This window comes from Colossoma macropomum, unplaced genomic scaffold (genome assembly GCF_904425465.1).
Source record: "Colossoma macropomum unplaced genomic scaffold, Colossoma_macropomum, whole genome shotgun sequence".
NCBI classification, from domain to species: Eukaryota; Metazoa; Chordata; class Actinopteri; order Characiformes; family Serrasalmidae; genus Colossoma; species Colossoma macropomum.
In genome coordinates, this window is record NW_023494804.1 from 17,549,593 (window position 1) to 17,562,535 (window position 12,943).

The 12,943-nt window shown below is 39.0% G+C and overlaps 1 protein-coding gene across 1 annotated transcript; it reads left to right on the forward strand.

Annotated features, from left to right (window-relative positions):
- Positions 1-1,955: 1,955 nt before the first annotated feature.
- On the forward strand, positions 1,956-12,851 carry snx24 (sorting nexin 24). The gene is made up of 7 exons (XM_036594275.1): positions 1,956-2,148; positions 2,402-2,485; positions 5,287-5,391; positions 6,010-6,104; positions 6,270-6,299; positions 8,667-8,731; positions 11,266-12,851. The coding sequence occupies exons 1-7, from the start codon at positions 2,080-2,082 to the stop codon at positions 11,334-11,336; spliced, it is 519 nt and encodes a 172-aa protein (XP_036450168.1). The 5' UTR covers positions 1,956-2,079; the 3' UTR covers positions 11,337-12,851.
- Positions 12,852-12,943: the final 92 nt, after the last annotated feature.

Here is a 12,943-nt window from a genome sequence, read left to right on the forward strand (position 1 = left end):
TACAGTCAATTACTAACTTTAAACCACCCAGCACTGTGCCTCCTACCAACTGTGCCTCACTTCCAAAGAGCTCAACCACTTCTATGCTCGCCCTCAACAGGGGAAATAAGGTGGTTTTCTCCAAAACAGATTTACCACCCGATGAGCAGCCACTTACACTCTCCACCATGGATGTCTCTCACACTCTGAGCAAGGTGAATGCACAAAAAGCAGCTGGCCCTGATGGAGTACGTGGTCGTGTGCTTAGAGCCTGTGCTTAGAGCCTGTGCTAAGCAGCTGGCTGGGGTCTTCATGGACTTTTTCAATTTGTCACCGGCCCTGGCAGTTGTCCCAACTAGCTTCAAGACCGCCACCATTGTGCCAGTGCCAAAGCATTCAACTGGTTCAGATCTGAATGACTTGGCCCTGTAGCACTCATCACCTCCAAGTGCTTTGAAAGACTAGTTCTTTCTCATTTGAAGTCCTGTCTGCCTGTTACACTGGACCCACACCAGTTTGCCTACCACCGCAACAGGTCAACGGAGGATGCCATTTCTACAGCGCTCCACACTGTACTGACCCACTTGGACGATGACACCACGCTGATAGGTCTGAACAAAGGTTATGATGAGACAGCCTACAGTAATGAGGTGCAGCACCGGGCGGCATGGTGTGATGACAAAAACCTGGTGCTCAACACCCAGAAAACCAAGGAGATCATAGTGGACTTGCCAGGAAGGGTAGGAGCCAGGCACACTCCCCCATCTACATCAGCAGAGCTGAGGTAGAGTGCATGTCTGGCTTCAAGTTCCTTGGTATCCACATCTCGGAAGAGCTCACCTGGTCCCTAAACTCCTCCATCATGGTCAAAAAGGTGCAACAGCATATTTACTTCCTGCGGAGCCTCAAGAAAGTTTACCTGTGTCCCAGGGTACTGGTGAACTTTTACCGGTGTTCCACTTAGAGTATACTGACAAACTGCATCTCAGTGTGGTTCGGCAACTGCTCCGCATCTGACCACAAAGCGCTCCAGCAGGTGGTGAAAACTGCCAAACGTATCACAGGTGCCCAGCTACCCTCCATTAAGCACATTTTCCATGATAATATTGATTGCAGTACCATTGATATTTGTTATTTGCTGTATTTAAATTTTTTCTTTTTTTAATTCTCAGTATGTCATTATACTGCATTATACATAATATTATCACACTCTGTATCTTATCTGTTTGCTATAATAAACAAGACTGGAGGGGAAAAAAAACAAACATTTTTCATAAGAGCTGCCTGGGCAGGACGAGGAACATTATCAGGGATATTTCTCATCCTAACCATGGACTTTTCACCCTCCTCCCATCTGGCAGGCATTACAGAAGCCTCCGCTCCTACACCAGCAGACTCAGGAAGAGCTTCTTCACTGAGGCTGTGACCTTGCTGAACTGCCACTTTAACCGCATCTTTGCATTTACTGTACTGTTATTGTACTTTATGTCCTAGTATTACTGCGCTATTCATATTTGCACAGTCTGTTACTGCACTATATTTTTCTAGTTTTACCCATTTTTCATCATCATCAACACTCCACATAAATCTCAGAAGACACGTTTAGGTTCACTGGTGGTTCTGGACAGGAAATAAAATGGCTATATTTGTGTTGTAGTCATGATGACCCCTGGTTCTTTTTACCACCACTGTAAAAAAAAATCTATAGTCTAAACAATTAACCACTTCACACCAAACAACTCTGAATGACTCTGTTTACATCTCAAGAACCTATTTATTCAGGATTTTTGAACAATTGGTGGAATTCCCCTTCAAGCACCCAAATCCCCACTAGCACAATACGAGCAACAACCACTGAGAGTTCAAAAGAATCGGTTCCGTCAACTGAACGAACGGAATCGGTTCAGTAAAGTGAATCAACCTTCTCCAGTCCGGTAGGGGTCAGTGTTTCTTTTTTATTAGACGCAGAAGCACAAATGCCGAACGAGTCCCGCTGAACTACTCAGTTGTTTTTGTACCAGGCTGAACTTGACAGCCTGTGAAATAACCTAAGTAGCAGGGCGTAAATGAAAAAGAATAATTGTTTTAATCACTACAACAATGCACCCCGTATCAGTGTCCATCCCCTCTTTCAGATCAGAGGACAACGCGATGGAAAAAGGCTACACGGTGAGCTGTCTCTGCTTTTCAGCCTGAGATTTATGGCAGTGCTGCATTAAAGCCAATAGAGAAATACAGCTAATAGCGCTGTTATTTTCTCCTTTTTAAGGAGTTTAAGTTGTTTAATGTGATATGAATTGGCATTTTGGGTTGCACATTTACAAAAAATGCAACATAATGAGTTTATTTAGGCTGAAGCCGGTTGCGTTGGTATCTAGGAGTCCTTAATTCAGGAGATTTTTGTACCTTTTCCCTCCAAAAGGTTTTTAAAATCGAGGTGCTGATGAGCGGCAGGCAGCACACGGTGGAGAAACGATACAGTGAATTTCATGCTCTGCATAAAATGGTGAGTTTTTTGGGAGATTTTAACCTGCTTACTTAGGTTACTTTCCTTGCAGCTTCTTGTTGGAACGTCTTGAGGCGCCAGAATGTAACTGCTGCAGCATTTAAGGTGGAACGGAAAATTACAGTAACAAGATAAATAAGAAAAAGAAACCAAATAAGAAAAGAAGGCAAATAAGAAACCAAATGAAATTATATTAAAATATAGATACATAATAGTAGTTTTTGTTGTGAATAATCACCAAACCACTAACCACATTGACCAACTGCTGTTTTCTGGTTGTGATAAGCTGAACTTCAGGCCCATAAAGTCTGGTAGATAGTGAATCCTGTATGTTGTAGGCCTGATTCTTTTATACTACACTTTTAAAAAAGATGGTTCTTCAAGGGTTCTTTAGCAAAGAAAATGGTTCTATATAGAACCAAGACCTCTCAAAGAACGCTTTGCGTGATTAAAAGGTTCTTTGCATCATGAATGGGTTCTTTAGATTGATGGACAATGTTTTGTAGATGCACGATTTTTGGTGATTCTATTGTGTCAAGCTTGACATTGAACCAACAGAAGAACCCTTTTGGTGCTACATAGAACCCTTTTCAAAAAGGTTTTATATAGAACCACTTTCAGCACATTCACCATCAAGCATAAAGATATCTTTAATCATGCAAAGGGTTCTTTGAGTGTTCATGGCTCTATATAAAAACATTTTCTTTACTAAAGAACCCTTGACGGACCATCACTTTTAAGTGTATAAGACAGCTGACACTTAAATTTAAATGTAAGAGAATCAAATTGAGCCTTCCCAGTGAGAAATTACATTAAAATTACTAAATCATCATAATTCTGCATTCTTGAGTTTGGAGAAATTAGAGCTTGGGCAGCTTTGACTTGAGCCTCTGGAGAATTGCGTGAAATAATAGTAATAAAAATAACATTAGTAGCATTTGGAAATGCTGAGAGAGACATTTTCAGATTTTTTTTTGTAGTTTCTCTTCCTGTGTTGCAAAATGCCCACATGCAGTACTTTTAAACACATCAGTCTTAACATGCACTGATTTGATGGTGACGTTTGCAACCAGCAAAGCAATAGCATTCCATTTGTTTTGGGGAAACACCCCTAATAAGCCCACCTAACTCATCTTCATGATACATCATATACAGAAAAATTAAATGCACACAAAAAATTCAGAACATTTATCAGTTGCCTATATTTGAAACAAACAAATTTCAATAATTAACCTTTTTTTCCCTGAAGTACAATTGCTATATTGGTTAGGCCTAACCAGTGTTCCCTTTCAGTACACTATCCAAGTAATTTCTGATATTTAATGAATAAATAAGCAATGTTATTAGACTACTATGACAACTTTCTGTAAAGTTCTTTTTACATAATAGCCCAAACTAACCAGACTGCTCAGATCATTTGAAATGAGAAGTACAATATCTAAATCTTGAGCAACACTTTCATATGGATGATTCTTTTACTGCTCAACCTCAATATTTTGTGAATATTAATAATATTTACCTTATTTGTCCTACAGAAAAGTCCAGGATGACCTTTTGAAGCAAGGTTTTCCTGTGTTTAGGACATTATTAATAAATATACTGTAAATAATTATATTGTCCTAGTACTATTTAAATTATTCCAGTTTTTAAAATGCCTTACATTAAATGTGGAAGTGTGTTTATAGGGTGTATGGGCTCATCAAGGGTTTTTCCATTTAAGGTGGAATGGAAAATTCAAAAAGAAATATTTTAGTTCTTGCTAAACATAATTTTTTTAATATAATGCTTGTTGACCTCCAATGCACAAATTGTGTTTTCTAGTTTTAATGGTCAACTTAAAATTAAAGCCTTAGATTGAATCAGTGTTGGGGGATTCTCCTTTGTTTCGTTATGTTCTTATTATTATTCTGTTTGTTTAATCTAGGATTAGACTTAATCTGTGCTGGGAACTCTTAAATCTTTAAGGAACATTTCACAAAAGCAGTCCTATGACTCCGTTGGCATGTGGGTGTTTAAGTAGTTACGAGGCAGTATGTGTATAGAGTTCATGTCCTTTTCACCCAGAGCAGTGATATTACACAATTCATACAGTCATGCTTCTTCACTTGGGCCAGTTTCACACAGATTAAAGGAGAATTTCTGCATGATTAAGTGGATAATGTGAACAAAGTCATTCAGAGTGGTTTGGTGTGAAATGCTTTGTTCTAGAGAAACTTACAGAGTCAGAATTGTTCACAGTGCTGGTGATAGGAACCAGACGTCCACCTCTAAAAGCTCCCTCACAGAAAGTTATTATATAAATGGTTATGAATACACTGCCTGATGTCTGAGACACTGTTTTACGACAGATTTAAGAAGATTTTGGCCTAAAACACAATGTTTTAAATCCATTTATGGTGGAGGGATATATTCAGGCTATAGAAAGCCAAAATAGTCACAAAAGAGTTCTTTTTTCAGATGCATCACTATTTTACCATCATGAACAGTACACAAAATGACTACATTAGTGTTGTAGTATTGGGGCCCTCTGGTTCCTATCACCACCACTGTAAAGAAATCTGAGTCTCTACAAATAACTATTTCACACCAAACCTCTCTGTATGACTTTATCTATGTTTTAATAATTTAATTGGGCACAAATTTTGAAAAACCATTGAAATTCCCCTTTAAGCCTAGATCTAAAGCCAATGGATAAAAGATTAACACAACTGGGATGGCAGTTTACTTCAAGGCTTGCTCTTGAAGATGTTTTCACAAGACTTTGTTGCTTGTTGTTCATTCTTTATTTGGGTTCCTTGCAGCTGAAGAAGATCATTAAACCCCCTGAGATTCCATCAAAGCATGTGAGGAACTGGGTCCCCAAGGTTTTGGAGCAGAGACGACAGGGACTTGAGCTTTACCTTCAGGTATGGCTTCCATATGTTTAGAAAGTATGTAATAATGCTGATTACATGTGTAATCATTCAAAACCCTTTTTATTTTTTTCTATTCGATTTTTCTATTCAAACTATTCGGTAACCTTGAGTCTAGATGAACTTGCATGCATTGTAGGACTTTTCCCACAGAAATAACCTACTGTCCATCCACTTTGAATCGAAAATAGCTTTTGCTGCTGCTTGATTTGTTGTTACTGGCAATCAAACTCCATTATTTCATTTGGCAAAGCGAACTTATTTTGTTTGACGAAGGGGAATAAAAAGCATGAAATCAAAATCATAGTGCTGCCCCTTCTTTCAAAGATGCTCGATTTGATTGACTTTTCTATTCCCATTCAAAACTTGACACTTTTAGTGCTGATCGAGGGTCAGCTCCGCCCTCGTCCACATAATTACAGTCATCAGGATGTAAAAAAGCAAAAACTAGTCTTGGGTTAGCACTTACTCTGAGAGCGTCTTTAATGCATGACCCCAAACTTCAGTCACTTCACGTGGGCATGTGCTATCATTTTAACCTACACAGTAGAAAACTGCCTTTCCCCACTCCTCCATGATGACCATTTAGCTTTGTGTTGTTTTTTTTCGTAGACTATAATCATGGAAAACGAGATCCTTCCAAAGATATTCCTGGATTTCCTCAACATCCGGCACTTCCCATCTCTGCCAAAAACCGAGAGTTGTGGGTAAGGACTACTGCTGCTGTGTAATTTGGGATTTGAAGAAAGAGCACTTAGAAAGCTGACTGCTGCACTGCAGAGGCCAGTGCCTGTCCTCGGCCTTGAGTTCAGCAGCCTTAAGAATGTTTGGCTTTTATCTGCTTGCTTAATGTGTTTTTACTTTGCTTTCAGGTCATTTGAAACAGAATCAGAAGAGTCGAGGTATGTACAGTTGTATTTTTGTGTGTAAAAAAGGGCTGCAGAATATATTTAAGCCATAAAACACAAGAGGAAGGGCGTTGTCATGAATATTATCGTGGCTGTGATTCGGTCGAGTACAGTAGATAATCACAGCCGCAATGTTATTTGCGATAACACTTTGAGTGTTGTATTGCCTTTGTACAATAGTTCTGCAAAATAAAGGAGAAAGTAAAACAAGAAAGCCCTGAACCTGATATCAAATGCGCAAAAGGCAGAAATTTGCGAAGTGCAGAAGTGCAGCGCCCGGACAGTCTGTGCACACTACATTAAAAGCTAGTGCAGGGGTCGCAACTCAAATGTTAAAAAGAGCCATTTTGTCTTTGCAACAAAAATCAAACCACCTTTTGAGTCCATTTTACCATCTTGGCTGTACGTGTGTCTCAGTACGTGCTAATGTCTTAGTGTAGGCTAAAAATATAATACAAACAAAAATGCAGACTTACTATGCTCAGCTTTAAGCTTTAGCTCAGCTGTATCCGCTTTTCTTGCATCACCAGCAGGAAACTTTTACACAAATGTAGAACAGTTTCTTGTAAAATGTCTCTTAATGTTCTACTTTTTACGAGGCTGAAATTAGTTTCTCGTTCTCCAGCTCCTTGTTCGAATTTTCCCGTTCCACCTTAAATGGCACGTGAGGCGCCAGAATGTAACTGCTCCACCATTTAAGGTGGAGCGAGAAAATTCAAACAAGAAGCTGGAGAACGAGAAACTGACTTCAGTTTCACCTGTTTTTTTTTTAGTGTTTGACAGTTTTCACTGCAGATTAAACGTATCAGGAAACCAGCTTGAGTGATTATAAATGCAAATAAGTCTTTTCATCTTCAAATTATCGATGTTCGTCTTAAATCTTTCACTTTGCCTTTTCGTTAGCTACTAGCTAGGTGAACTAGCAGTTGTATGCTACATTAATTCCAGTGTTTAAGATCATTTATTGTTAAAACTGTGTTTGAACGATCAGCAGAGCTTTATTTTACTGCAAAGGAGGATTATTTTATTTTTACCTAGAAATCTAACTCTGATGTGGAGCCGCAACTGGCCAGTAAAAGAGCTGCAGGTTGCCCTCACTTGAGCTAGCATTTGAAAGAACTTTTGCTTCTATGGAGTTCAGGGGGAAAACCATATTACATGTTTCCATCCATTTTCCACCCAGTTGTAGTTGCTGCCTACTAGAGAACCATCGATCAAGCAATGTCAAAACTTCCATCCAACTCGGAAAGAACGAAACGAGTTACAAACTCTATCACAACTTTTATTGCCAAGGATTTGCATCCGTACTCAGTCTTTGAGAACCAGGGCTTTTGCGCTATGCCGATATACAGCATCCCGTCTTGAAGATATTTTACTGACACAGCGACCCCCCCCCCACTCTCTACAATGAGACCAAAGCTGAAGTTATGGAATCACTAAAGAAAACGGATATTATAGCTGTAATCTGCTCTGTGGACATCCACTGCCACAGGATCTTATTTCACCGTAACTGCTGTAACATTTTATCACAGACGAGTGGCAGCAGCGTCTCATGTGCTCCAAACAAGAGCAGTGAATGAGAGCCTTCCAGTTCACTTGCCACATCACTTCCATTTGATTTAGTAATAAAAGATATTGGAAGTAAATTCATTATGAATCATTACAAATACTTTGCTTTAAAAGTTCCAAGTTGTCACACAGTGAGAGGAAAAAGAAATCCTGTATAGAAAAAAAGATGCATCGATAATCGTTTTATAATCGCATCACAGCCTCTGAATCATAATCGAATCGAATCGTGAGGTGCCTAGAGATTCCCACCCCTACTACATAGTGCGGCTTTGACTAATTTTGGTCAAAATAATGCAGGCCAAGCTTTAATCACGTCAGATCATCTTTGGTTCACCAGTGAATTTCAAAGCAATCCAAGGCATATTGCATCTACAATAACATAGCAATATAACCGCACTATTTTTTCTGTCCATAGTATGCAGCCCAGCATGAAGTATAATTGACACTGGCTTATTATCTAAAGAAGAGTTCATTTAGACCGATATGTAATTTTCATGGTGGCCAGCTGTTATTTTAAGCATGTCTTTTGTAAACAGATGTATGTGGAAATGAATGGGCGTTCTCACTTCCAGAAAGGACACTCCTGTGTGATGAACTGCACTGTCAGCTGTATGCCTGTGTCACGTAGGCGAAAAAGAGAAGCTGTTCATGAGTCACACTGTTCTGCTTTTTCTCTCCCTAATTCCACATCTCTTATTTCTCCCTCCCTTTTTCTTTCCCTCTGTTTTTCTCTCTCTTTCTCTCGCTCTCTCTCTCTCTCTCTCTCTCTCCCCCTCTCCCTCCCCTTTGCAGTAAACTGACACATCAGCCAGCATTGCTCTTCCTGAGGGACCCCTATCTGCTTCCTGCTACGAATGGTATATTTGTTTTTATTTCATTAAACAGATGGGGTGGCAATATGGCAAAAATATATCATGATACTTGAAGATTTTTTTTTTTTTTGCAATGGATGATCTCGTTACACTGTATTTCGAAGCTAAACTGTTTCTAAAATATAAATTTAAAAGGAAAATGAGTTTAATAAGTAATTTATAGTATATAAATGTTTTTGGTCACTAATTGAGTGTGGAGGTGGGGTCATGGTAACTTTCTGGCAGGCCAAATCAAACATGCTCATTGGTCAGTTTTGGGCAGCTGTTTCATAGACATTTATAGAAGGATCAGCAGGCTTTGCTGAGGCTTGCGTGCAGAGTTCTTGACTTCATCGACCTCCATCTAAGTCAGACTGGGTGAATATGCGGTCTTTCTATTGTGACTCTCTAATAACACCATCATTAAGGCTGTATTAGCCTAAAATTACAGGCTCTATTAGCCCTAAATTATTAGCCTAAATTTCATATAACCACTGCTGTGGAATCAACCCTCCCTCATGGTCTGCCATTTTTAGCACATTATGGCCACAGAAGCATCTCTTAAAAAGCAGCCCTGTTTGGAAATCAGTACCCATAAGTAAAGAAGCTGGAAATCTTTCATCACATCAGTCGAATGAATCCGGCTTCCCTCTGAAAGAACATCTTCACACTTAATTTCTTTAAAATACAGATTAAAAGCTAACGCTGCTCAATGCAGAGGCTTATTTGAGGGACAGACTGTGATGTAGGTCTTACAGGCGTTTAAGCAGAATCTGATCGAATGGGGCCTCAATCAGATCCCAGTCTGTTTTATTCCAAAGTTAAAAATGACCTCTCGCCAGATGTGGACCTCTAACCTCACTGTACTTAAAACAACACTTTCTTTGAACTGGACAGCCCTTTTGTAAGTCACTCTGGATAAGAGTGTCTGTTAATGTAAATGGAATCAAGGCATCTGGTACCAAGACTAACTCAACCATATTAACCTCCACTGTGCTTTAGAGGCTACAGCCCAGAGCGTCAGCCAGCAGGGGGCCCCATAGCAGAATTGCAAATGGAATAACAGTAAAAGTACCTGGAAAATGTGCTTGTGATATTGGAGATTGGTCCTTTTAGATTATCTGTATTTTCAAAAGGAGTTTGGTTTTACACTGCATAGCTAGCAGAAACAGAAAAAACACTGTAGTGGTGTGGTCAGCTTGTGGTTGTGGCCCCACCCAAATCATTTTGTTTCCTGGCAACCACCTGGTCCAGTGCTGCCCCAGCTTGTTTGTGTTTTGTGTATCTGTGAATGTGTTTGGAGGGATTTGCCATTGAATTAGCCAGCTCGTTTGTCTTGTTAGTCTAGACTAATTCAAGAGTAAAATGTTAAAACATCCTTTACAGAGAACACACTTCTGCACATTTAGTGCACAGTTACGGTTTATTTAATGAATTTAACATATTGGAAAAAATACAACTGAAAATAGCCATATTTTGTTGCCTGCTATATTCAGCAAATAAACACTAATTGTGCATTAAATTTTGAAGAAGTGTGTTCACTGTAGAGGGTGTGGTCACTTATTGTCATACTTGTGTATTTGCGAAACGTATGATGGGTAGTGAGTGTCAGACTAATACAGCTGAGGAGTGATGTGATTCTGCACTACAGGATATAACAAGACAAATAATATATAAAAGACTAGTTTTGGGCTGAAACACTCCTTTAAGAAAACACTTTGGGCCTCGTTTATAAATGCAACTATTCCATGTTCGATTTAGAAGACATACTACACTGTGATTTGTTTTCTACCACTGACTCCACCTACAAAATAAACAATACAAAACACAGCTAGTGCAGAAGCTCATACACTACAGTAATACAGCATTTAAATGTTATTTTAAGAAAAATAAGCAATCGCATCATTTTACCATCTTTACCGCTTTGTTTATTTCACAGTTAATTCTTTCCAGTTTTTGTATTTTTAACACTGCAAAGTTTGTTCAGTAGGGGGAGCTGTGCACTTACTGCTTAACCCCAAACTCCGCCTACGATCACAGCCATTGGCTTACAAACTGTTGAATGCTGTTTTATTGGTGAAACATCTGCATGAATTAGGGTGTGCTTCATGTAAATGACATGTAAGTGAGGTGCTACTAGGATGGCGCTTGATTTCACACACTTAAGTCGATTCTTCATTTTCGCTCAAATCTCCGCTCGGTATGAAGTGACACGAAAGTTTTGTTAAGGGTAGTCAAATATGCACTCTTTTTGGGCAACTCTGATGAATAAGAGCTATGTAATGAGAGTATGTTTTTATAAATCAGCCGTATACAAATGCCTAGAATAAATTAAGAATGAAATTCAGGTATATTTTATTAACAAGGCCTCTAGATTTCAGTGCAAACAAAGACTGACTAAACTTTTAAGAAAAAAAAAAAATTGGTGGTGTTTTGTTAGGATGGTAGAGATATGCTCCTGTTTTTTTTTTACATTATTGCTATGCTGTACTTTAGAACAAAGTCTTTTCGCTCAAAAAATGCTTTCTCTCCTTTTTCAGACACGTTTTCAAACGTCGTCATTGAGGGCGTAATTCATGGAATTTTCTACCCAGACCTTCAGCCGAGGTAGACCGAAGCTAGCTCCACTTTGAAGAAAACAACGCCTCTAATTAATGGACAAAGAAAGGGATTTATCATTTATACCCTACATCACGTTACATATTTTACTAACACTTCCGGAACCTAATGAGTCCAAACTCCTGCAGTGCTTTTGCCCACTTACCTATGTGCATGAGTGTCCCTCATCTAAATATTACTGGTTTAGCGTATCAGCATGGTCAGATTCATTCTTGTTTAAACTGAGATGAAAACTGATATGCGGTTACCTCATTATGAGCCACAGATCATGCTGCTGTGCAGTTTTTTCTTATACATGGCTATTCAAAGCAGTGCTCTATTCTTGGAACCGTAAAGATAGCCATTACTACAGATAACACAGACCTGTTCAGTAATCAGACAGAAGTATCTGCTGTTAGGACCAATCATATTTTTAATGAGGCATAGGTACTGCTAAGGAGTATTCATTGAGCCATTATCATGCAATTACTATTCACTAGCAAGGTTAGATATTGTTCTAACTTACCTCAACTTTATTAACTCTAATGTAATTATTACCAATCATGATGTTTATGAAAAAAGGGAATCCAATCATGAACTTTAATAGTGCATTGTGGGGGGAAAAAAAACAGTAACAGCTGCTAGAAACTGTGAAAGGGAGACTTTTGTCAAAACACGTTACCAGCCTTTAACTCCAGGTTTCTGGAGACAGATAGTGACACTGCAGTGGAATTAGAGGAGAATGTGTTCAAAATATCAGTTATTCAATTTAGTATAATGCATTAGACACGCTGAAGTCTTTTTTCCATGTATGATGGATGTGACCACACTGACTCAATTTCAAACTGTCCAAACCTTAAAGTAATAGCTCAACCCAACATGCTAATATAGCTAACAATAAAAGGAAGGTATTAGCCACCAGTTATCTATTCTCACAGGGCAAATGTGATCTTATAATGAGAATACACATCTGGGTAAACCTTTGGTGTTGGATGGTGGCAAAATCCGCCTCAAACAAAGTTACGCCCCTCTAGTCAGTGATCGTTAAACATCCAGAGTACAGTCACTAACACAAGCTAGCTAGCAAACTTTTTTCGTGTCATATTTAATGATGACTCAAAACGAGAAGTCCACTAATTTTTCAAAACTTCTGGATTAGTTAAGTTGGCTTGATTAAGCTAACTTAACCGTTTACTTTATTGTTCTACACTTTTTTGTACCGTTTTCACCAGTCACAGTTTTTGAGCTAGAACCAGAAAACTTTGCAGGATCAAACAGTTTAGAGAGGAATAGAGCTTTTAGAACTGATTGCACGTTATGATTCCCCCCGTAGGGAATTAATAAATATTCAGATCTAACTGCCAAAAATGATGTCAAAAAGGACACCTCTCACACTGACATAGCAACCACCTGGGATACCATAGCAACACTAGCAACCACCTGGGATACCATAGCAACACTAGCAACCACCTGGGATGCCATAGCAACACTAGCAACCACCTGGGATGCCATAGCAACACTAGCAACCACCTGGGATGCCATAGCAACACTAGCAACCACCTGGGATTTCATTGCAGTGGTTTTCTCAAGCCAGGTTATAGCTCGTTCACAAACTTTCCC

Bases quoted from the DNA above. Each gene is read 5' to 3' on its own strand.
- snx24 (XM_036594275.1), top strand. From the start codon at position 2,080: ATGCACCCCGTATCAGTGTCCATCCCCTCTTTCAGATCAGAGGACAAC. The intron at 5,392-6,009 runs GTATGGCTTCCA...TTTTTTTCGTAG, and splicing joins GACTTGAGCTTTACCTTCAG to ACTATAATCATGGAAAACGA. The intron at 6,105-6,269 runs GTAAGGACTACT...CTTTGCTTTCAG, and splicing joins CCAAAAACCGAGAGTTGTGG to GTCATTTGAAACAGAATCAG.